This window comes from Typopeltis vanoorti, chromosome 15 (assembly GCF_054136105.1).
Source record: "Typopeltis vanoorti isolate ZY-2024b chromosome 15, IOZ_Tvanoo_1.0, whole genome shotgun sequence".
Classification (NCBI taxonomy): domain Eukaryota; kingdom Metazoa; phylum Arthropoda; class Arachnida; order Uropygi; family Thelyphonidae; genus Typopeltis; species Typopeltis vanoorti.
Genome location: NC_143563.1, coordinates 59,094,539 through 59,119,280, shown reverse-complemented (window position 1 = coordinate 59,119,280; position 24,742 = coordinate 59,094,539). Strand labels below are relative to the sequence as shown.

The 24,742-nt window shown below is 36.4% G+C and overlaps 1 protein-coding gene across 3 annotated transcripts in view; it reads left to right on the top strand.

Moving 5' to 3' along the window:
• LOC150098790 (nuclear transcription factor Y subunit alpha-like) overlaps positions 1-24,742 on the top strand; it is a 162,907-nt gene that overhangs the window by 17,721 nt on the left and 120,444 nt on the right. For all 3 annotated transcript variants that reach the window (XM_090405100.1, XM_090405099.1, XM_090405101.1), the window contains exons 2-3: positions 8,880-9,088; positions 16,403-16,528. In XM_090405100.1, coding sequence (XP_090261226.1) covers positions 8,912-9,088; positions 16,403-16,528 — 303 coding nt within the window. In that variant the 5' untranslated portion in view covers positions 8,880-8,911. The remainder of the gene's footprint in view (positions 1-8,879; positions 9,089-16,402; positions 16,529-24,742) is intronic.

Here is a 24,742-nt window from a genome sequence, read left to right as displayed (position 1 = left end):
AATGAAGAGAATTTTAATAAACAAGAATATTAAAATAGGTGTTAGAATTGGAATAGTTAAAGCAACAGTTTGGAGTATTGCAAGTTATGGAAGTGAGTCATGGACACTCAGAAAGAGAGATATGGAAAGAATTAATGCATTAGAAATGTGATGTTATAAAAAGATGGAAAATATTAGCTATACAGAGAGAATATCAAATCAAGAGGTTTTAAGAAGAGTTGGGATGGAAAGAACACCGCTCAAGAATATTATGCAAAGAAAGACCAGATTTGCAGGACATCTTCTGAGAGGTTCTTCTGGACACCTGACAAGAACTATATTATGAGGGAAAGTTGAGGGGAAGAGAAGACGTGGAAGACCAACTAGAGAGTGGTTCAATGACATCGTGGAATGGACTGGTTTAAGAATGATTGAGGCGACAGACAGAGAGAAATGGAGAAGAACTGCTCATCTGCTACAACCTTCTTGCTAGAGGATGCTACTGAACGGCAACTATATGGGAAAACATATGGCTTTTGCATTGATTCAACCTTGGTGTTATCTTCATAGGTCTTGCTCCCGCTGACAATATCAATAATGGTCTCAACTAGTATGGAAAGTGGCTGTTCCTATACTGTTTATACATTATGGGATACTGAGGCATTTATTTTGCAGTCTGATTAAATTATGATGAAATTGTGTTCTCTGGGAGTTGAGATTAAAGATATGAGTTGAACTATTAAAATAAAAAGTTGATAGTTTTTGCTGGTGTAAATAATTTGAAAGGTGCCAAGTATTGAATATGGAGGATGTGAAAGCAGTTATAAAGAGTAACAGTAACAATTGCAAGTTTATAGTCATATTGATAGCATTGATCCTTCTTCCCAATTAGCATTTAATTGGGAAGAAGGATCATGACAGCAAATGAGTAAATGTTTATTATGTGTATGAGGAATGATGTGCAGTACCTAAATGTTATTTTAAAGATTAAATGGATGGAGTGAATTTCATGGATGTAAAGAACACACTGCCTGTTGGTTGGAGAGTGGATATTCTGCCAACCAGACCAGCAATGAATGAATATGAAGCTGGTGAGATGAATACGAGGGTGGCTAATGGACAGATATCAAAGAGTAATATATAAGAGTAAAATACAGAAGGTAGTGACTAGCAGTATGCACAGAGTTCCATATATTACTCTTTGACTGCTGCTATTTAATGATATAAAAATGATTTGAAAGGGGATATTTATTTTTTACTGATGATGGAAAATTAGAGTAATAGTTAATCAAAGTGATATAGAAATCTTTTCATATGATTTAAATAGACTAACCAGATGGACAAAGGGTAAGTGATGTTTAAGGTGGAAAAGTGAGGCTATGCATTTTGGGATGAAGAGATTCACGCTGTGTACTGCATTGATGGAACTGGACTTAAGAAAAATTGATGAGGTTGGGAATTTGGGGGATGTCATCACCCTCAGATCCCTAGCCTCATCAGTTTTCCTTAGGTGGATAAGGAATTGACATTCAGAGGACATATTGCAAAACTGGCTGAAGTAGCTCATTGAATTATTTCATTTTTGTTAATTGAACATGCTAACAAGCAGAAATAAGACCAGTATTGTGAAAGAGGAGATGGCAACATAGATTATTATTATGTGATGCCTCTGATGAGTCCAAAGACTCATTGTAGGAGGGCACTCCGCCACATATTTCATTGTCTTTGCTAGTACTTAATTTTCCTACTACACACTACATTAGATGATATGCTAATTTGAATAGTTTAACTAATACTTTTAGTTATTTCACTAAAGTCAAATTGACATCATTAGGGTACAGTGCACAGATAGTGTCTTCAGTCTAGATATGCATGTAGATTATTATGATTATTATCATCATCTTCAGACCTTCATGAAGTCAGACTCATCATGGAAGGTCCTTCTGTCACACACAACTCATCATACCATGTCTTCAGAAATGTCTTCATTCTTTGCAGTCACCACATTCTCAGGCAGCGCATTTCATTCATTCACCACTCTCCATGCAAAAAACCTCTTATCATGTGGCAGTCAGTGTTAATCTGATAAAAAAAACTCCCTTACCAACTTATATCGCTATCATCCTCTCCTACTATCCACTGGACTTCACAAATTGCATTTATTGTTATTATTATAGCACCCTCCATGAAGTTGGCAGACTCATTGTGGGAGGTTCATTCAACTGAGAACATATTATCATACTGAATCTTAAAATCATTAATACTCCTTGCGTTAACAACGCATTCTGGCAACGAGTTCCATTCACTGACAATTCTCCATGTAAAAAATCTACTTCTCACCCCCCCCCCTTCTTTACCACACTTTTACATAACTTCCAGGGATGGCTTATGGTTTTTTCCCCTGTCGCCTTCTACTGTTTTTTTTTTTATAATCCCATATGGATTAATCTGATAAAATCCTCTCACTAACTTAAATGTCTCTATCATATCATCTCTTTAACTCCTATCCACCAAATTCTGCAATCGACATCTTCAACCTCTTTCCATTGCCAGCATTCCAGAGTCCTAATATTGTCTTAGTCACTTACCTCTGAACCCTTTCCAATGTTTCCACATCACACTGAAAACTAAGTGACCAAATTTGAGCACCATGGTACAAGTGTGGTCTGACCAGAGCTTTATAAAGTGGCACAATGACTTTCTTATCCCTACATGTTAGAATACTTACCATAGTGGCACTATGATGCAGTCTTGCAATATGTCCTCTAAACTTCAGCCTACTGTCAACCATCACTCTCGAATATCATCCACTTCCTAGAATACTGCACCATCATAGTCCACAGCCTTATAATTCTGCACAATAAAATGCATCACCTTGCACTTATTAATATTAAAACTACAACACCACTTTGTCCAAGTGAAAAGTCTATTCAGATCTTCCTGAAGGGAATTATTATTATTAAGAGAGACCGCCAGGGAGTCAGACTCATCGAGGGAGGCTACAGACACACCAGCTATCATTCTTGTTCTTGAATTCGTTCACACTGCTTGCACTCACAACATCCAGTGGCAATCCATTCCAATCACTCACCACCCTATGAGATAAAAATCTAGTCCTCACCCCTTCTTAGTCAAATTCATTCTCAGGTTCCAAGAATGCCCTCTCTCCTTTCCCCCACACTCCATAAATTGAAAAATTTCATCAGTTGAAATCCTGTATGACCCTTTCAGAAGTTTGTAAGTCTCAATCATATCTCCCCCTTTTTTTTTTCCTATTTGCTAGTGTCTGCAGTCTACAAATTTGCAATCTGTCTTCATATTCAGTATTCCATAATCCCAATATATCAGAATCACAGCAGAGACCAGACCTGTGCACAATAGTTCAAGTGAGGTCTTATCAAGGCCTTGTAAAGAGACAAAATAACCTCCTTATATTTACATGTGAACATTCATTTCAGCGTTGCGATTATCTTTTGAGTTGTATTTGCAATCTTTGCCACATGACCCCTGAACTTAAACTTCCTATCTATTAACCCCCCCCCCCCCCAAGATCCCTAGCCTCATCAGTTTCTTCTAGCCTAATCCCAACAATATAATACGACATTGGATATATAATCATGCTGAAGTGAATGATTTTACATTTACTAACATTGAACTGACACTCATTTTCCCATGCCCACAATTCCAGCCTATTCAAATCATTCTGCAAGTACTGCATATCAGCAGCATTCCTGATTACTCTTCCTATCTTTGCATCGTCAGCAAATAGTTGTATGTTGCTTGTCAAATCCTTCCCAATATCATTAATGTAGAGATTGAATAACAGTGGACCAAGCACTGATCCTTGTGGTACACTGCTAGTTACCTTAAATTTTGCAGACTCATCCCCCATATACCACTTCTTGATATCTGTCAGTCAGCCATTCTCTCATCCATGCTAATATTCTATAACCTAGACCCATTTTCTCCAATTTATGCAGCAGTCTGCCATGCTGTATTCTGTCAAAAGCCTTAGCAAAATCCAAAAGTATCATGGTGTCTCCATTCCCCTTGTCTAATTATCATCAGCAAACTTATAATTCTCTCCACCTTTGCATCATCAGCAAACAACTGAAGATCTCCATTCAGTCTACATGATATATCGTTGACAAAGAGTTAAATAACAGGGTTTCAAGAACAGAACCCTGGGGCACACTACTAGTTTCCCTCCTTTTGCGAGCAGTGCTCCATCATACACAATTTGCTGGTATCGTTCAGAGAGCCAATCTATCCATTCCCATCCTCCAAAAATATCACTGTATATATATATATATGATTTTCCCTTATCTAACACACGCTCGTTACCTTATAAAATGCAAGTATAGTCTGCTCACAGTTGAGAGAACTGTAGCTGACAGAGTACCAAGGAATGTCAACTCATGTTGAAGGGGAGAAAAGAATAAGGAATGTACGAATTTGTCCAACACTCAAAATCACATGCTTTTCTACATAAGTTTTCCAACTTGTATAACACAAGCAAAATGGTTATCACTTTAAAAACTAGAATGTTCATAAAAGAAAAGCTAATTTTCTGACATATAATAATGAACACTCATCCCACAAAACTGATTGATTACCCTATTTTTGGAACGGATTTACCTTCTTCTGCCATGTGCGAAGCGTCGAGGATTCTCTCATCTGTGGTTGAACTATAAATTGCTAAAACAAGACCTACCCTTTACAAATCTATGCTGACTATCATAAAGAATGCTATGTCCATCAACCAAATCCAGTATTCTATTTCTAACCAGTTTTTCCAACACTTTGATCACAACTGCAGATATACAGACTGATCTATAATCGGAAACTTCTGTTTTCAAACAATGTGGAGAGATGTTATTTTGTCTTCTTTTCATTCCTTAGGAACTCTAACCACTGCAATACTTTTATTAAATAACCAGTTCAAGAATATATAACTAACAGTTGTGTACATTCCTTAAGAAAACCTGGTGATATGCCATCCATTCCCATAGTCTTATTAATTCAACATTCCAGATGCCAGAAACCGCTTTTGTCAATTACTTGTGCACAATTTCCAATATATTTCATCTTTTTGAAAACCAGGTTACCAAATCTGTGCATGGTAGACCATAAATGCCCTCATACAATTGAACCATAATCTTATAAGTTGTGGCATCTGCATCATTGCCATAATCCATTATGCTGTTCTAACAATTTGAGCAATATATCCTCTAAATTGGCCCATATTGACCATCATCCCCAGATCTCTTATTTCCTCTACCTTCTCCAGTATATCCCACTTATTGTATATCCTGCATCACATCTGTTTTCTGAATTTTAAAACCTTTGCAACATTGAACTGGTAATCCCATTCGCATGCCCATTCACTCAATCTATTCAAGTCCTCTTGTAAAGCCACAACATCTTCTCTACTCCTCATTAACCTCTTTCCTCACATATCCACAAACTACCAGATATCCCCCATTCAAACCTTCAAAAATATCATTATTATTAGCATAAAAGTTAAACAGCAGTGGCTCTTAAAACAGGCCCTCAAGGCATACCCCTAATGACTTTCCTATTCTGGGATATTGATCCCCATACACAGCTGGCCATTTTTCAATCCAGTGAACTAATCCATTTTCCAGCCCCATATGCTCTGTTTCACTATCAACTTATGTGGCAGTCCATCAGAAGTTTTTGCAAAAATCTAATTATATCACTATGTATCCATCTTTATGCAATGCATCTCTCACTGCATTGTAAGAAGTAAGCAGATTACTAATCACGATCTTCCTTTAGCAAATCCTGCTGTCCAAAGAGAATGCCATTGTAGTCAACCCAGTTCTGTTCTGAATAACCTATCCATCACATTAACCACAAAATTATCGGTCACACAGATTGGTCTATAATTTGAAGCTTGAGGCTTATTACCTTCCTCATGAAGAGCAGTACATTCCTGCCTTCCTTTCACTCCTTTGGAACTTAGCCCAGTATAAGACTCATTCAACAAGTATGTCTTGGCAGATGTTAGCTCCCTGACACATTCCCTTAAAATACAGGGTGTTCGGGATAAATTTGACAGTTTCGTAAGGAAAAAGAAAATCTTCTTTGTATCTATTAAATTTAATGAATTGACAAAAAAACATTACAGGCAGAGTTAATTACAATACTATCAACAAGATTTACTCAAAATAACCACCATTAGCATCGATCACAGCTTCAATTCTGCTTCGGAACCTCGAACAAGCTGATGCTACAGTCTCCCTGGGAAGGGCCGCAAAAACTGTTTTAATTTTATCCATTAACTGGGCTTTTGTATTACTGGAAGTGCGATTGGTGTCTTTTTCAACTGCGCCCCATACAAAATAATCCATGGGGTTAAGGTCTGGGGAGTTTGGAGGCCAAACATTTGGACTGGTGAAGTCGTAGAAATTTTCAGACAACCATTTTTGACTTTTCCCAGAGGTGTGGCAAGGGGCCGAATCCTGCTGCCATACATACGGCCTACCATTGGCTACCCTTGTTATCCAGGGCTTGACTACAGTTAGCAACTCCACGAACAAAGCCCGAATTCCAATGCCAGGGTTCTTCAACACCTGTTCCTGCAGATTTGCGAGGAATTCTGCTGTACGAACGCAATCAGATCGTCTGCTAGGGATCTTTCTTCTTGCTACATCCTCGTAGTCACCATTGCAAGTCTCTAGTTCATGCCTGATTGTTTTTACTGTATTCAGGGAGCATTGGGCAGCAGTCGTAATATCCTTATTTTGATGGCGGGCACGAATCATCATGATACAAGTTATTCTCTTCCATGATTCAGGTGGGTTCCAGCTATCCATCCTTTCTGACATCTTGTATATGAATGAAGAAGGGTCCAAACTTTTAAATGAAGAGAAGTGTGTGTTAATACATGTAACTTACGGAAAAATATAATTAATTATAAATATGTCAAATTTATCCCGAACACCCTGTATATATATTGAAAGCATCAAGTTCACCAGAAAGTGGTTGAGAATGAAAAAGCTAAAATACTCTGAGATTTCAATTCCTGTGTATTTATATAGTTCTGAACCTAGCTTATCTTCTCCAGGTGATTTTCCGTTTCTTGTTTCTTTCAGGCCGATTTCTAAGTCTTCTTTAGTTATTTCCTTTTCATTTTCGTTAATTGTTTGCCAGTTGTCTTTTTTTTTAATATTTGTCTGTCCACAGTTCTGTGTAGTAATTTTGAAATTCTTCTAATTTCAATTCAGTGTTTAATTTTATGTTTTCTTGGGTATCTGCATTTAAGTGTTTCAAAATCTTATATACATTGGGTCTTATTTTATATAAATCATGTTCTAAATTAGAAACAAATTTGTTCCATGATTCTCTGTGTCTTTTTCTGACTTCTCTTTTAGCTATGGCTGTTATTTTTTTATATTCTATTTCATGTTCTAATCTTTTACTGCTTAACCATTTGTGATAGGTTTCTTTTTGATTATTTCTTTGATTGTATCATCCCAGATCTTCAGTTTTTTCCTTTTATTGAATTTTTTGGCCTTTCCTAAGCTTTCATTTGCTGCTGCATTTAGTGTTGTTTTTATATTAAGCTATTCTATTTCTATTTCTTCGTTTTGTGTTATTTTATCTAGATATTGGTTAATTCTTTGTTCATATAGCCATTGTACATTCGTGTCATTCAATAGTCTAGTTTTATAAACAAATGTTTCAATTTTTCCTTCTGTTCTTGTTACTTGTAGCCATTTAGGTGGTAATCTTAATTTTATTTTAACAAGGAAGTGGTCACTGCTTATTTCATATCCTCTATGAACTCTAACATCTAGTGAAAATTTTGATGTCTTTTCATTTAATATGAAGTAATCTAATATTGATTTCCATCCTCTTGGTGCCCAAGTATATATATGTATGTCTTTATGTTTATAAAATGAAGGAATTCATTATTTTTAGGTTATTATAAACTACAAAGTCAATCAATTTTTTACCATTTCTGTTTAGAGTGTGTTCTCCATGTATTCCTATATTATTATTAATTTTCGTGTTTCCAATTCTTGTATTTAAGTTTCCTGCTAAAATTATGTAATCATTTTTATTTATTTTATTATGTATGTTTTGTAGCTGATTATAAAAATCAATATAGTGATATTCTTGGACTTTGCAAAAGCATTTGATAGATTGCCATGATAGGTTGGTGTACAAACTGCAGAGGATGGGAATGTATAGTATATTGTTTAGATGGATTGGAGATTGGCATGCCTCAGGGTTCTGTTCTTGGGCCCTGCTGTCTAACTTTTTTATAAATGATATATCATGTGGACTGACACTGAGGATCTTCAGTTGTTTGCTGATGATTTTTTTTTCTATTAATTTTATATGTTTTTGCATTTTTATTTATTTTTTACATGGTATGGAAACTACTCTAGAAACAAAGCGGGAAGCTTTTCAAGGTCTCCAGTAAGCAGAGCGGTTGGTCTTGCACCAGGCAACGAAATGCATCTTCTACTTAAAAAAAAAAAAAAAAAAAAAAAAAAAAAATCACAAACATCCATGCCCACAGCGAGATTTGAACCCCCAATCTGCTCTTTAGAGAGTGGATATGATAATCACTCGGCTAACCAGGGGCAAAGTCCAATACACTACTTTATCGTCCTCTGTAATAATGCTTTATAAAATTTATTTTTGATGTCTTCAGTAGCATCATCATCATTAGTTTTGCCAATCGCTGCTGCTGTTATTACATAAATCTAAATTGCATGTCAAAATATAATTTCAAATGGTGTAGTCAAGTTGATCATAGGGTGAGAAATGAAACACGTTTTACAGTTCATGTTTGTTGATTTCAGTTAATTTTATACAGATTTAATAACAACAAAACTGATGTCTTGATTGTTTCTTTATAGTTGGTGGTTTTGCTGTAGTTGGTAGTCCACCCATGCACATGGAACAGTTTCAGGTAAGCACCTCTGGTGGTGCTGCTTCACAGCAGACCTCAGCCCAAGTTCCAGTCTCTGCTAGTGGTGCAACAACAGATCAGGTTACTGTGATGCAGAGTTTGTCCCCAGCAGTAGTTTCAGGAACACAAGTAGCACAAGTATCTCCACAGCCTCAGGTAAAAATGATAGATTACACTGTAATTATAGAAAATGGTGTAAGATGTTTTTATAAAGTTATAAGAAAACATATTTCTTATTAAAATATCTATGAGAAATAGGTGCAGGGTGACTGATGTAGAAGATATAGTGCAGTTATTTAACGATCACGTGAAGTATTGGGATATTTCATATAAAGAGGCCTTTATTACTAGAAGGATGGAGAGAGAGCTCAAGGTTTGGAAGTGCAAGAGGAGAGTGTGTTACAAATACTTAGTTATTAACAGGCATGCCAAGTCTTCCATTAACTCCCTGGAGCATTCATTTAAGACATTCAGGGATGTGTCATGAATTCCTGTTGTTTTATTGATATCAAGTTTATTTCATTTCTTATACACCTAGCTTCTCATGATGTCACACTGATGAGAATGAAATACTTTTTTTGAATTGCTCACTGAATACCTTAGTGATTATGGTAAGACGATGTTAATGGATTAAAATGGTAAATTGGTAACTGTTGTAGAGAACAATTTAACATTTTCATCCATTAACATCATCTTATCATAATCATTCTTTCTTCTTGTTGCCAGATATTTGAAGACCTTTCTAGGACTTTTCTTGGCCTGATTTGCTAATTTTTGCTCATATTTCACTTTCTGTCCTTACCAATTGAGTCACCTTTCTGCTCAGCTCTTTATACTCTTCATGCAATTGATCATTACTATTGTTCATCTTGTGTTACCTCCATAGCACCCATAGCATAGATTTTTTATGGAATGGGAGAAGGAGTAGGACAAGAGGTCATCGCTGGAAACTGTATGAGGGTGTGAGCAGAGGAGTGAGGGTTAGGTTCTTTGCATTGAGAGTGGCTGGTGAGTGGAATGCATTGCCCGAGTGTGTTGTGGGTGTAGACACATTGAATCAGTTTAAGGCATGGTTGGATGAGCATTGTGTGCAATAGCGTGCATACCTCCCATGATGAGTCTCTGACTCCATGGAGGTCAAATGTTAATAATAATAATAATTCCTTCATAATATCCATTTGACACCTACGTGATTCGGTATTTTGATCTTTGGGATAAATTCACACATTGATGTCACTTTCTTTGAATCTCCTTTCCACATAGCTTCTCATTCTATGCTGAATGCTAGAGGTGACTAGATAAGGGAGTTTTAATTTCTAGAATTACGTAAACAGGTAATTGTATGTTGGTCATTATATGTTTTAGGATGTAATTCTATGCAATACAGTTGGAACAAATAAGATATAATTTATTAACCAGTATTTCAATAAAATTACTTTTTTAAAGAATAATTGGTATAAATCTGTGATTCATGTGATTGATAGCCTTAAATTCAGTTGTCAGTGGTGACTGAACAGTAGAAACTAGAGGAAAAGGAACTTTACCTACTTCCTTTGGGAATAAAAGGCATTTAAGGATTTATTTCAATTTATTTATTTCATTACTTTATCATCATCAGAGTATAGGAATAATTTAAAAGACCGAACATTTGGAAAGTAAGTATAGTAATAACAAATACTAATGTAATTCACTGTGGTTCTTTCAATTGTCTTTCTGTTGTTGCTATTGTACATCTGGATGAAAATATGCCGTTACAGTGACCTCAAACTTCACTAGATACATACTTTAACTGGTAATTAGCTTACAGAATTAACAATGCATATAAAGTATATTAATTAAAGGCAACTTTAATGAATAACTTCTGTATTTCAGCAATGTCACGTGGCCATCTTCAGGAACATAAAAATATGGTATGTGCACGCAGGCACTAACAAAAGCAAATGAGGAAGAAGGCAAGAAACTAATATTGTTCCTAAAGTCCTAATGGTGCCCTCTGGCAGGCTAATTTGGTTGTCTTGGCCGTTGGGCTGAAGTTCTCATAATGTAAGTCTCCCAAATTTGGGGTAGTTTCATGCACCCAAATTTTTTGAGGTTTGGAATGTTTTTTAGAGCTGCTGATGATTCCTTGAATAATCTTTTGTACTTAAACTTGCTGTGGTGTATTGTTTTAGTTTTCTTCCAACGAATTCAATGGTGGGTATCTAAGGCATGGTCTGCCAGCCCAGAGTGGCTGTACTAGTGAAACCAGATGTAGTCTTTGTGTTCTGAAATCCTGATGTTTGCTGTTCTCCCTGTTTGGCCAAAGTAGGACAATTTGCAGCTGCAAGGGACCTGGTATACACCAAGTAGGTCTAGGGGGAGTGGTTGGTCTTTGGTAGAGCGGATAAGGGATGCCAACTTTTTATATGGTCTGTAACAAGAAGTAACAAGAATTGAGGATATTGGTTATTTTCTCAGAGATGCCCTGGATGTAGGGGATGGTGATAGATTTGGATAATCTTTATTGGGGAGGGGGATTGTGGTTTACTGGTTTTAGTATTTTTGGGATTTTGGGGGGTTATAGCCATTGGCTAAGAAAGTGTTGAGGATGTGGTTTAGTTCAGTGGTTAGGGCCTTGTCATCTGAGCAGATTAATTTTGCCCTGTTATATATTGTTTTTATAACCCCACATGTGAGGGGGGGGGATTGCTGGTGAATTGCAAAAAACCTTGCTACTAGAATTAAGATACATCTTTAAAAAGGTTTCAATTAATCCTTTTGCCTGAGTCCCTGATGACAGTATATTAATTATATCAAAACATTGATAATAAATTACTATATTTTTATTCTGATTTTGTGCACTTCTTAATATGATCAATTTCTAAAAGCAGTACTAAACTGTTTAATGTTTATCAAATTTTTAAACTTTCTAGATAGTAGTTCCCATCAGCTTTTAAAGCAAAGGGAAATTTTATACAAACATCATGAAAACATTATTGTTTGGCCAAATTGTGCCTTCTATGGGCCACGTAACCATAAAATTAATTTGGAGAAGTCACACTATCAAGTCTCAGAATGACAGTGTCCAAGTTCTTTGGCAAATTAATGTAACTGTACTTGTTAATGGTGGCAGAGTGCTTCATAGCTGATGCTAATTCTAAAAATAGTCTGTCAGACCTGTAGTTACAACTTTTGTGTAACATCAAAAAATTAAATTTTTTTTTGATGTTACACAGAATAATTTAAATTAAATTATTAAAAAAATTTTAGTTTAATTTAAGAAGTATTAAGGTTAAGGGAAGAGTTAGTTAACACAGGGTGTAAAATAGAAAAATTAGTGGAGAGTGGACAAATGATCAAGTGGAATTGATAGCATTCAGTGCAAAGAAATAAGAAGAATATGAAATAAAATAAAATGCAAAATAGTGAGTGACATGCATGTGGAAAGCTTAGTCACAGTTATAATTGTGCTCTGAAAACCTTGGATAGAAAACTAGTGAAATGTTAGTAAGCTTGAGAAATGTATTTTTTTCCTTTCTTGGTGGTGTTTATACCATGAACAGCAATTATGATAATGAACAACACCAAGAAAGGAAAAAAATACATTTCTCAAGCTTTTCTAATATTTCACCAGTTTTCTATCCAAGGTTTTCAGAGTGCAATTATAACTGTGACTACCATACAGCACTGGACTAAATAATTGCGAAAAACAATCAAATTAAAATTATCTGCCGGCCTCGTTGGCCAAATGGTTAGCATATCTGCTCTCTAGCCAAAAGGCTGCAAGTGTGAATCCTGTCATGGGCACAGATGTTTGTGACTGTGTGTGAAAATACTAGTAGTGATGGTGGGTAGGAGATGGCATTAGTGTAGATGATGATTAATGATGGTAGTTCACTGTAGTTGGTGGATTGAGTGGTGGAGATGGAACTGTAGAGTAGATGCCCTCCCTCGATGAGTCTTTGAACTCCTTGGAGGTGTCACATAATAATAATAATAATAACTGAAACAGAATTGATGTCCTTACAACATGCCATCTGTGGGCCAGATATCCACAAATTTAATTTGGAGAAGTCAGACTGTTGGGTCTCAGAATGACTCTCTCCAAGATTTTTGGCAAATTAATGAAGGTGTGTTGCCAGTATTATTGTGTGAGCTCTTTGGCTAAATGTTTAACTAATTTGTATCGGGGGGGGGGGATCAATGACATCCACAATGGGGACATAACGATACATTTTGCTTATGGATTTTTGGTAGTTTATATATCCGGAGGGGGGGGGGTCTAGAGTTAAAAGGTTTTAGTCTGTTAGTCACTTCCACAGACCAAGAGATAACCTTTTTAAGGAGCCGTTTAGCCAAAGAGCTCACACAATATCCTGGCAACACACCTTCACACAAAAAAACTCAACCCACTTTAAAGCCGGTATAGAAAACCTCTCACGCCAACACACTGACGTAATTGGTCAATTTTGATGTCTCCTCCTTATTCACCAATGTCTCACTCAAAGATACTTTAGACCTCATCCAAGCCAAATTTCCTCCTGATATCTCAGCCCTATTTCAGTTCACGAACTCAGGCTATTTCATTTTGACAAGGAAAATTCTACAAGATTAGAGGAGACAGCCATGAATTCTCCACACTTAGCCAGCTTCTTTATGGAGACCTCTGAAGAAAAAGCCTTAAACTCTGCCCCACATAAACCCACTATTTGGCTGTGGATGATGTGTTCACCATTTGGCCACATGGCCTGTATATTCCCAATTTCTCAACACACTTTAAACAATAAACCTCCCCCAGAATACAGTTTACCTTGGTAAAGGAAAACAACAGTCTCCCTTTCTTAGACACTATGATTTCATGGCAACCTGATGGATCCCTGGCTTTCTCTGTTTACAGAAAACCTACATATACAGGTAGATATATTCACCAGCAGTCATCCCCACCTCCTCCCTCCCAACAATATGGGATTATAAAAACTCTATACAACAGGGCAAAAATAATCAGTTCAGATAACAATGCCCTAACTACTGAACTTAACCATATCCTTAACACCTTCTTAGCCAATGGCTGCAACCCCCTAAAAATCCAAAAAATATTAAAGCCAGTTAATGACAACCTCCCCCCCCCTTCCCATTCATAGCAGAGATTACTCTAAATGCATCACCATTCCATATATCCTGGGTACATCTGAAAAACTAACAAAAATTTTAAGAAAATATGACCTCACAACTAGATACAAACCACATAAGAAATTGTTATCTCTTATCCACTCCACCAAAGACCAGCATTTCCCCTAGACCTACCTGGAGTATGCCAGGTCCCTTGCAGTTGCCAACTATCCTACTATGATCAAACAGGCAGGACAGCCAGTATCAGGATATCTGAAAACAAGGACTATATCTGGTTCCACCGATACAGCCACTCAGAACTTGCTTACCATGCATTGGACACCCACCACAGAATACGCTGAAAGAAGACCACTTTATTACACCCCAGCAAGTGCAAGTACAAAGGATTATTCCTTGAATAATTATTCCTTAGCTCTGAAAAACTTCCCAAACCTCAACAAATTTGGGTGAATGAGATTCCCCAAATTTGTGAAGCATACATTCTATGGGACTTTAGGACTCTAGGACCAACTTCAGTTGCCTTTCTTCAGCTTCATTTGGTTAATGTGAGTGCCTGCATGCACATATCATTATTTGTTATCCCTGAGGATGGCAATGTAACATTGCTGAAATATATAGGTAGTTATTTATTAAAGTTTTTATAACTAATAATTTAGTGTACATTGCCATTTCCTAAAAAATTAGAAGTACGTCTAACCAACGTATAAGTTTATCTACAAGAATTTATTTATAAAAATGAAAACAAATTGTGTGGGAGTTCTATGAAAATTAAGTTTTCTGTCTAATAGGCTGTTATAATAATAACTTATCATAACAGTAAGTTATAATAACATATTGTAATCATAACTTACTATTATGTTGAACAGTTCAGGTAATGGTATGAAGCAGTGAGTGACTATTATGATTTCTTATCCTAATAAGAAATCTCAAAAGCTTTACTTAATCAAAAAGGTCTTGGATCCATTTAATTCATAATTATTAATTGAAAGTTTGGTTATTATATATGTTTTTGTTTCATTAAACAGATGTTTTCCTTAAATTTAGTTCTGAGTTACACATTTTTTTAGTTTCTGAGAGAAGCAAGTTTAAATTAATTTTGCCAGTCAGAAGTAAATCCATTTGAATTTTCTCTATCACTTAGTATACAAATATAAAAAAGAAATGGCAAGCAAAGATGCAAATTATTAACAACAACAACAAATAATGCTACATGGCATAGTAAATAAACATATCCTCATGCATTCCATCCTTATCACCTCAAATCATTCAAACCACCAAACAGTCATTTTTCTTGCAGAGAAAGTTTTATAAGTCACATCTCAACTTTTTGCTCCTAGAAAACTGCTTCATCATTTGATTGTTGTTAAACATCCTGTAATCAAATAATTGCCATGCCATGCTGTCTCCTTTTTCTTGCACTATTTTGCTTCTTTTTTTTTTTTTTTTTTCATACTCTTCGTGGACACCTAGTCTTTCTTTCTTTTTCTTCTCATCCTTCATCAGCCCCTTTTTTTTGCTTGCACTTTGCTGGTGTAAGACTTTGTGTAAGCATACTATTTCTCTCTTTATTTTAACCTTGCCTATCTCCTCTTTAACGTTTCCATTTTCTCTTCAGCTACCATAGTTTAGAAGAGATGAGGAGACATTTGAAAAGGTCTGATAGTGACTAACCCAGATGTTATGTGGGTTATAGAATTGTGCATATGAGAACAAATTGAATGTTTCAACATCTGAATAATAGTTGGAAGAGAGGAGATGTGATCAAAATGTTATCTTAAAGTATGGACACAAGTGAGATTTTTATAACTTCTGGCACCTTGACTTAGTCATCAAGGAAAGAAGCTTGATAAGGACTCATCAAGAAAAGAGGTCCACCCCTTGATGAGTTCTTGACTTGACTCTCTAGAGGTACCTTCATGATAATATTATTGCACTGTTGCCACCATTCAGTCACCACATCGCTAATTTTCACCCCACATGCTTTTACTCTCTCTCACCCCCCCCCCCCCCCCACACACACATGGCACTTTCAGAACATATAACACACACTTCTACTTCCTTTGCTCTCCAGGTAGTTTAGGGATGAATGTGTGTGAGAGAGAGAGTACTGTACTATGGAATGCTATCTCTCAGCTTAACATTTCAGAACTTGATCAGTATAAAAAAGCAGTTATGTGAATGAAATATAAGTTGGTAAGAGGAGTTTAGCAAATTGATAGGAAATTATTTGCAGAAAGGAGAGTGAAGATACAATAAAACATGGAAGTTATAACTAAATTTATGCTGATTTTAATATAGAATTTTTTAAAATCATTTAAAAATTTTGAATTTATTGTTCTTTGAACCAAATTTTGGTTCTAGGTAATTCAGGTAACTCAGGGAGGTGCTCAACCTCAGTTAGTTCCTGGGCAGCAGATAATGGTTCAAGCTATTCCTCAGGGACAGGCCATTCAAATACAAGGACAACCTGGTCAGCAGATACAGCAGGTACCATTTGTATTATTATTATTGAATTTTTGAATTTCAATAATAATATATTAAATATATATTAATTAATATATAAATTATTTATTTATATATTAATTAATATATATATATAATTATATTTATATATATATAATATTTATAATTATATAAATTATAAATTATTTAATATATAAATAATATATTAAATAATATATAAATTAAATATATATTAAAATTGAGCATCTGAAGTTAGCAACAACTTGTGATAATTCAAAACTTTAAATGAGTGCATAAGATTAATTTGTTTGATCACCATTTATAGTGAGGTTACAATCTGCATGTATTCCCTGCAGCCCTACTAAAATGAATGCTGATCAAATTAGACTTTGACGTGTATAATGCAAAGTTAACATAACATAACATCATTGGCCAGAAGGGTGAAGCAAGATGCTTTTATTCCCCGTTGTCTGATAAGGAGGATGAATTGAAGGAAAGATTTATGAGCTGAGAGCTCGCCCTGGGGGGCACGGAGATTAGTCATTGTTGCAAGTATTTAGGATGGCTTTTGGCCTCTTGTATTTGAAGAGGTCAGTCTCTTCATAGTTTGCTGCTTGTTTAACGAGATCGTTGGGGTGTGTAGAGATCTTTGAGAAAAATTTTTCTGCTGTAGTTAATAGGAAGGAGTAGATGTAAGGGATGTTTGTATCTCTATGCAGTTGCACGTTCCTTACAAACCACGGTGCGTCCAATATCATGCGTAAACACCTATTTTGCACTCTCTGCAGTCTGAGGATGTTGGAGTTGGATGTGTGGCTCCAGGCTGGAGAGGCATATGTCAACATTGGGCGGATCGTCAACAGGTAGAGGAGCACTTTGATTCTGGTATTCAGTCTACTTTTTCTATTTATTAGAGGGTAAAGTTGTGCAATAGTCTTAGATGCTTTCGTACATAAGGCTTTGGTGTGTGGGTTGAACGTTAATCTTTTGTCCAGAATTACTCCAAGATATTTTGTTTCTGTTTGCCAGGGGATTTTGGTGTTGAAAAGATAAAGGTCACCCATGGGAGTTGCCATTCTTCTGGTGAAAAGTATTGCTACACTCTTCTGGGGATTCACTTGTAATCTCCATTTGGAGAACCAATGTTCTAGTTGTAGCAGGTTTTCTTGCAACTTTTTAGTGACAAGATGAGGTCGTAGAGATCTGGCAAGAACTGTTGTGTCGTCCGCATAAAGTGCTAAGATGGATGACATTGGGTTGTGTGGGATGTCTGCCATATATATTGAGAATAAGATCGGAGCCAGTAGGGAACCTTGAGGAACTCCCGCAGAGATCCGTCGCTGACTTGAAACTGTACCGTTTATTTTGACTTGTATATGTCTGTCCTGGAGGTAAGATTTAATTAGGTGGACGATACTTGATGGTATACCTGCTGAAATTAGTTTGTGTAGTAATCCCAAGTGCCATATTTTGTCAAAAGCTTTCGCTATGTCAAGGAAGACTGCTCCGGTGTGCTGGTGCCAATTGTATCCGGTGGTGATATACTCAATTATCCTATAAATTTGTTGAGTAGTACTGTGATGTTGTCTGAATCCAAATTGTTCCTTAGGAATGATATTTAACTCATTTACTGAGGCGTGGAGTTTAAAGATAATGATTTTTTTCAGCAATTTTGCCTAAGTTTGAGATTAGGCTGATGGGTCGATTAGCTTTCAGGCAGGTGTGGATCTTTACCTGGTTTATGCACTGGGACTACATCTGCGACTTTCCAATAGCTGGGGAAATAGTTAAATCGGAACATGCCGTTGATTATGGTGGTGAGATGTACAACAGCTCTTCGGGGCAGCAGTTTTATTACTCTAGCAGCAGTGTTCCCACACCTCAACAAAATAATTATATTTTCAATAAATAAAAAAAGATTTTTGTTAATGCAAAGTTTAGCAAAAATCTTTTTTTATTTATTGAAAATATAATTATTTTGTTGAGGTGTGGGAAAATTATTTTGATATCACATAGTATTTCACTATAAAAATAACTGTTTGTGAAATTAAATGATTATCTGTTTTCACTCAGTATCTTTTTTTATTTATTGAAAATATATTATTTTGTTTATGTGTAGAGAAATTATTTTGATATCACATAGTATTCGGTTGTTTGCAGATGATGCGAAGCTGGGAAGGGTTATTAGTAATAGTGCAGATGTGGTAGCCCTGCAAGAGGATTTGAATAAGCTAGATAGATGGGCAAATGAATGGGGGTGTCAGTTTAATGCAGCAAAATGCAAGTCTTGAGGTTTGGGACACATCGATGGGACGCTGCATACTGTATGGGAGGAGTTAAACTGAAGGAAGTAGGAGAGACAAGAGATCTGGGTTTGATGATTGATAGAAACCTGAAATTTAGGGGACATATTGCAAAGGTAGTGAAGGTAATGCAGAGGATTGCTGCAATAATGAGAAGGATACTGACCTGCAGAGATAAAATGGTTATTATTCCATTGTATAAGACTCTGATCAGACCACACTTAGACTATTGTTCTCAGATCTGGTCCCCAGGATTTGAAGGGGATAAATTAACTGTGGAAAGGGTACAAAGGCGGATAACAAAGATAGTGTCAGGACTACAATGTTAGTTATGAGGATCAGCTGAGGGAGTGTGGACTGCAGAGTTTGGTGGATAGAAGAAGGAGGGGTGTTATGATTGAGACTTTTAAACTGTTGAGAGGTGGTTACAGGGTTGACACTGGGGAATTCTTTCGCTTGGTTGAACAGTGGGAAGGAGTCATGACAAGGACACAATCCCTGGAAGTTATGAAAGGAAAATGTGAGGAGTGGTTTCTTTGCATGGAGGGTGGTTGAACCATGGAATGCATTGCCTGATGGAGTGATGGGAGCGAGAACAGTCAATGCATTTAAGGAGTGGTATGATAGACTTTGTGTTTCCTAGGAGGGACCTCCCTCGATGAGTCTTGATAGACTTGTGTTTCTTAGAAAGGACCTCCCACAATGAGTCTTTTGAATCCATGGAGGCCTGAATAATGATAGTATTTCACTATAAAAATAACATCATCTTATCATCTTCCTTTTTTCCTCTTTTACCTTGCAGTGTCGAGGGTTAGTTAATCATCAGATCTCAAACTGTTCACAGGATAAGGTGGTCAGCCTTACACTCTGGTGTATCCTATGTCTGTAATGTTGGGTTCTCAAGGCCGGTTTGCCTGTTTTGTGGGATGAAAAACCCCAGGATAAACTGGGGATAAAACTCTACTGTCCACGCCAATGACTGGCTAACTTGGCTATGGCTGAGGAAGATCCTTCAGCTCCTCATGTCACCAACGGGAATCGAACCTAGGACACTCCTTTCCCAAGCATATGGTTGCGAAGTGCACAGCCACTAGGCTAACTGCGTGGACGATATATTAAAAAAAAAAAATAATAAAAAAGAACTGTTTGTGAAATTAAATGATTTATCTGTTTTCACTCAGTATTTGAATATCCATGCAGTAACTCTTTTTATTATTGTCATCAGCATCTTAACAAAGGATTTTCTCATAGAAATTTTGTATTTTACATTTTCACAGTAGAAATAGGAAAGAGGCTACACTGTTTTTGATTGCTGTCATTAACAAACTTCTGTGGAGCCAGCCAACTGACTAATTATGGGAAGTCTTACTCATTAAGCAACATATCTGTCGTATTGAATCTTAAGCTTATTTGTTCCTCACATTTGTAACACATTCCAATAATGCATTTGACTTGCCCATCATTCTTTGTGTAAAAAATCTACTCCTCACTTCGCCTACCTTTTACACAACTTCCAGAGATGTCCACTTTTCCCTCCTTCTGCTTTTTGTATTAATCTTGTAAAATCCCCTTACACCTGAAATGTTTCTATCATCTTACCATTCCACCCTTTTTGTAAACTATGACACATCACCTTCTTTTCTTAACCTGATTTTGTCTTAATAATTTAATATCTAAACCTGCTCCAGAAGTTGTTCCACATCATAAAGAAACAAAGTGACTAAATTTACACATAGTACAGTTCATGCAGTCTCTTGATCATGCCAATGCCTTGTGCAGCAGTTCAAACAACTTACCTCTATTTTTCAGTGTTCTCCTTACCATAGCAGCAGTGTTCTGTGTAATTGTTGCATGATTTTCAGTTTGCTCTCTGAACTTAAGATTGAGTTCACGGCCATCTACAAATGCTGAAACTCCTCCAACTCCCGAAGCACAGCTCCACAATATAGTACACAATCCATTCCTTTACCTTTCAAAATGTAACGCTTTGCACTTGTTAACATTAAAACTGCAACCCTACTCATCTAACCAAGTTTAAAAGTATTTAAATCTTCAGACTTGACATTAGCATCACTTCTTATAACTCACCCCAGCTTTGCACCATCATTAAACTGAATATTCTCTGCTAGTCTGTATGAAATATTATTAACATACAAGGTACAGTCCCAAGAACAGAACCCTGCAACATCCCAATAGTTACCTTCCTTTATTGTGACACCACCCCACAATACACAATTTGATTAGATAGCTCAGACAACTAATTTTCTCAGAACCCTGCAACACCCCAATAGTTACCTTCCTTTTTTATGACACCACCCCACAATACACAATTTGAGATTGCTCAGACAACTAATTTTCTATTCATTTGACTTAGTCTGTTATTTATCCCCATTTCTCTCAGCTTGTCATGCAATAATCTATCAGATGTATTTACATAATGCAGGAATATCACCATATATTAGTTCCCCCATCCAACATTTCTCACTTTATCATAAAATGCAAGGAAGACCTAACTTTTACAAACTTATGCTAATGTTTGGAGAGAATCCTAAGTCTGTCAACTTAATCCTATATACTATTCCTGACCAATTCTCCAATAACTTGCTGCAGATATACAGACTGGCCTGTAATCCTATCCTCATCTGTCCTAACATCATCTGTGTACAGTGGCACTACTTTTTGTTTTCTATCCACTGCTTTCCACTTAACTTGCAAAAGAATCAGAAAAGTATCATGTCAACATGATTGGTGTTACTGAAACATAGAAAATAAAAATAGGAGATAATGATAAAGATGTTGTATTCTGGCCATAATGATCAGGGAAAGGAGAAGTAACAAGAGTATTCAATACAAAATACTTCTTGAAGGATCGGCTATTTTAAGGCAGAGTGATGTGGGAAATTTTTAAAATAGGAAATTGGACAATGAAACTTATTTGTGCCTCTATAGTCGATTCCACTAAGAAAAAATATGAGCGTTTTTTAAAATAATTTCAGTTATTAAAGTGGTGAGTGAGGTGGGGAGGGGAGAAGTTAACATAAAGTGAAAGAAGAAAAGCTGGTTTTGTTAGAGATCTAATAATAATGGTGAGTACCTACTGGATTCCATTCAGGGCATTAGTCTAGCCATTACTAATTCAGTAATATTATTATTATTCAGGCCTCCATGGAGTCAAAAGACTCATCGTGGGAGGTCCCCCACCCCTTAAGAAACACAAAATCTATCATACCACTCCTTAAACTCACTGACTGTTCTCGCTCTCACCACTCCATCAGGCAATGCATTCCATGGTTCAGCCACCCTCCATGCAAAGAAACCACTCCTCACCCTCTTGCTCACAGTTTCCTTTCGTAACTTCCAGGGATGGCCTCTTGTTATCACTCCTTCCCGCTGTTCAACCAAGCGAAAGAACTCCCCATTGTCAACCCTGTAACTACCTCTCAACAATACCTATACCTAGAGGAGACACGAGAAATAGGAAAGGTCTTGTTGATTTCATTATTATTGATAGTAAGATCTTCATGTGCTAGTTCAGGATACAAGAATATACAAAGGATTTGAAATAGGAATTGAAATTTGATCAGGATTTCTGTTTGGGACTCGAACTAATCATTACTAGTACCATGTTCCATCAAAGATATGCACTAATTAATTCACTTGGAGAGAGGATACAAGAAAGTCTCACACTGTTATTGTTGAAACATCTTCACACTGGTTCAGGACACACAAGAGAAGAGATGAAATATTCAGTAATCACCATTTAGTTTTAAGTAGGATAAAAATGAATATCATATTGAAAAGAAAAAAAAGTATATTTTTCAGAGGTGGACTGTAGACTCAAATATACAAATATTATTCTAGAGAGAAAGGGGGGAAAAAACTTTGGACAGTACAAAACTTCAAGAGAACATTAATTGAGTAAACTATAGAAGTATGTTGTAAAGTTATTTATAAGGATAGGAAAATCTGAACTTCATGAGGATTCTGTAAGTTAAAGAGTCAGTCACAGAAAAAAAGGAAATTATATTGAAAGTTCTTGGCAACTAATCATCAGGTGCCTTCATAGAAGTAAGCTACAGACAGCTAAAAAAAAATCATGGGAAGAATATAGAATGTCATGAAGGTGACAAAATATTCTGCAGGCTATTAAAAAGAAATGGAGGAAAGAATATGGAAAAGGAATTGGAGATGATAAAGCTAACATAAAAACTGAAGATTATTAGGGATGGATGGTTTGAGTATTTATTTGTTAGAGCAATGGCAGCAAAGACCATGTTGTTAGATGATTTGAATTTGAGCAGTGCAGTGTGTGTGAAATGTATTCATTGCAAAAATTAAAGAAAATGTGGAAGGAAATTGAAACTGGAGAGAGAGAGAGAGTATTAAATGTTTCAAAAGTGAGTGCTTGAATGATGACAAGAATTCAGCAAATGTTAGTAGAGTGGACAGTATTGATGGTAGGACAGAATTTGTCAGAATTCATGTCGGACATGCAGCCATGGAAATAGAGGAGAATGAAATGGACATAAATAAAGAAATAACATCAATTCTTGAATGTTATTCTACACAGGACAAATTGAAAATTGCAGAAGCAGCAAGGCTTAAAAGAAAAAGTAACAGATGGTTCAAAGTGATAATAAAAACCGAGCGAACAAACAAGAAAAACAAGTTAAAGAGAAAATTATGTATGGAGACTCAGCGATCAGAGGAGTACTTAATGAAAGTGTGACTAAATCATGTTACTTTGGTGCAAAAATTCACGATATTAGTCATGCCTGAATACAAAAAGGTAGGTGAAGGAACTGATTGTCTTGGTTGACACAAGTGATTTGAGAGGTAAGAGAAGGATTCTGTGAGGGAGAATGTAAAGGAGTTGTTAGAAGAGTCAAAACTATAGAGTGAGAAGGTGAAGATTGCAAGTCTCTTTCCATTCTATGATAGAGGCAATCTGAGGAGGAGGAGGCCATTGGTAGCTAATGAATCACATAGGATGTGCGGAAAGAATGATGTAGGATCTGTGGCTGTGTTTCATGGAAAGGATTTGTATAATGCTGATGGACTGCATATTAATGGTTATGATCTTAGGTGTCTGGAGGGCTTTGTTCACCAAGCATGCTAAAGCGCAAATTGGAAAACTTAAGCAGTTAGGGTGGAAGCAGGTGAGTGTGTGTGAAAACATCCATGAGACGAGTAATTGTGAGAATGACCAAGTTCAGAATCTAGTCTCGCAAGCAAAAATATTGAATAGGGTAGTCAATTCAGGAAGTAAAGGTGGAGGGCCTAAAGGGATGCTGTGGTTTCTATATACTAATGCCAAAAGTTAGTGCAACCTCTCCAAAGGTTATAGGCATTAGTGAGACTTAGCTAACAGCAGATGATTCGGTTACAGGGATAGAATGTGAAGGGTTTAGTATTTTCAAAATAGAGAAGATAGGATGGGGGGAAGAGTACTGCTAATGATAGCTGATGAATTGCAGCCAAAAAGAATAGGAGATCAGTATTGAAAGCTGGGGATGAGGAGAGGGGCTGTTTATTTGAAGTAGTCTGGTGTGAGATCAAAGCCAGTAAGACAAATATACAGTTGGCTGTTGCTATAGGTCAGGGGGTTCCACAGATGATCTGTACAACATGCATTGGCAAATTACTACAGTGAGTAATAGTTAATCTAGCCAGTGTGGAGAGCTTGCAGGATGATTTAAATAGTCAGTATGGGCAATAGATAATGGGCATCAATTCAACGTGGAGAAATATAAATTATACCCCATATCGTTTCTTAGCCGAATAAGAAACTCAAAGAGTTTCATGCCGAATATAGTAGAAACTATATAAAGTTCGGCGATTCCAAGCATAAGCAAATACCTGGATACTGCAGCAACTGACCCTAAAGATAGTGAAAGCTGAGGCAACTCATGTCTAAGGTGGAGCAAGCTCCGAT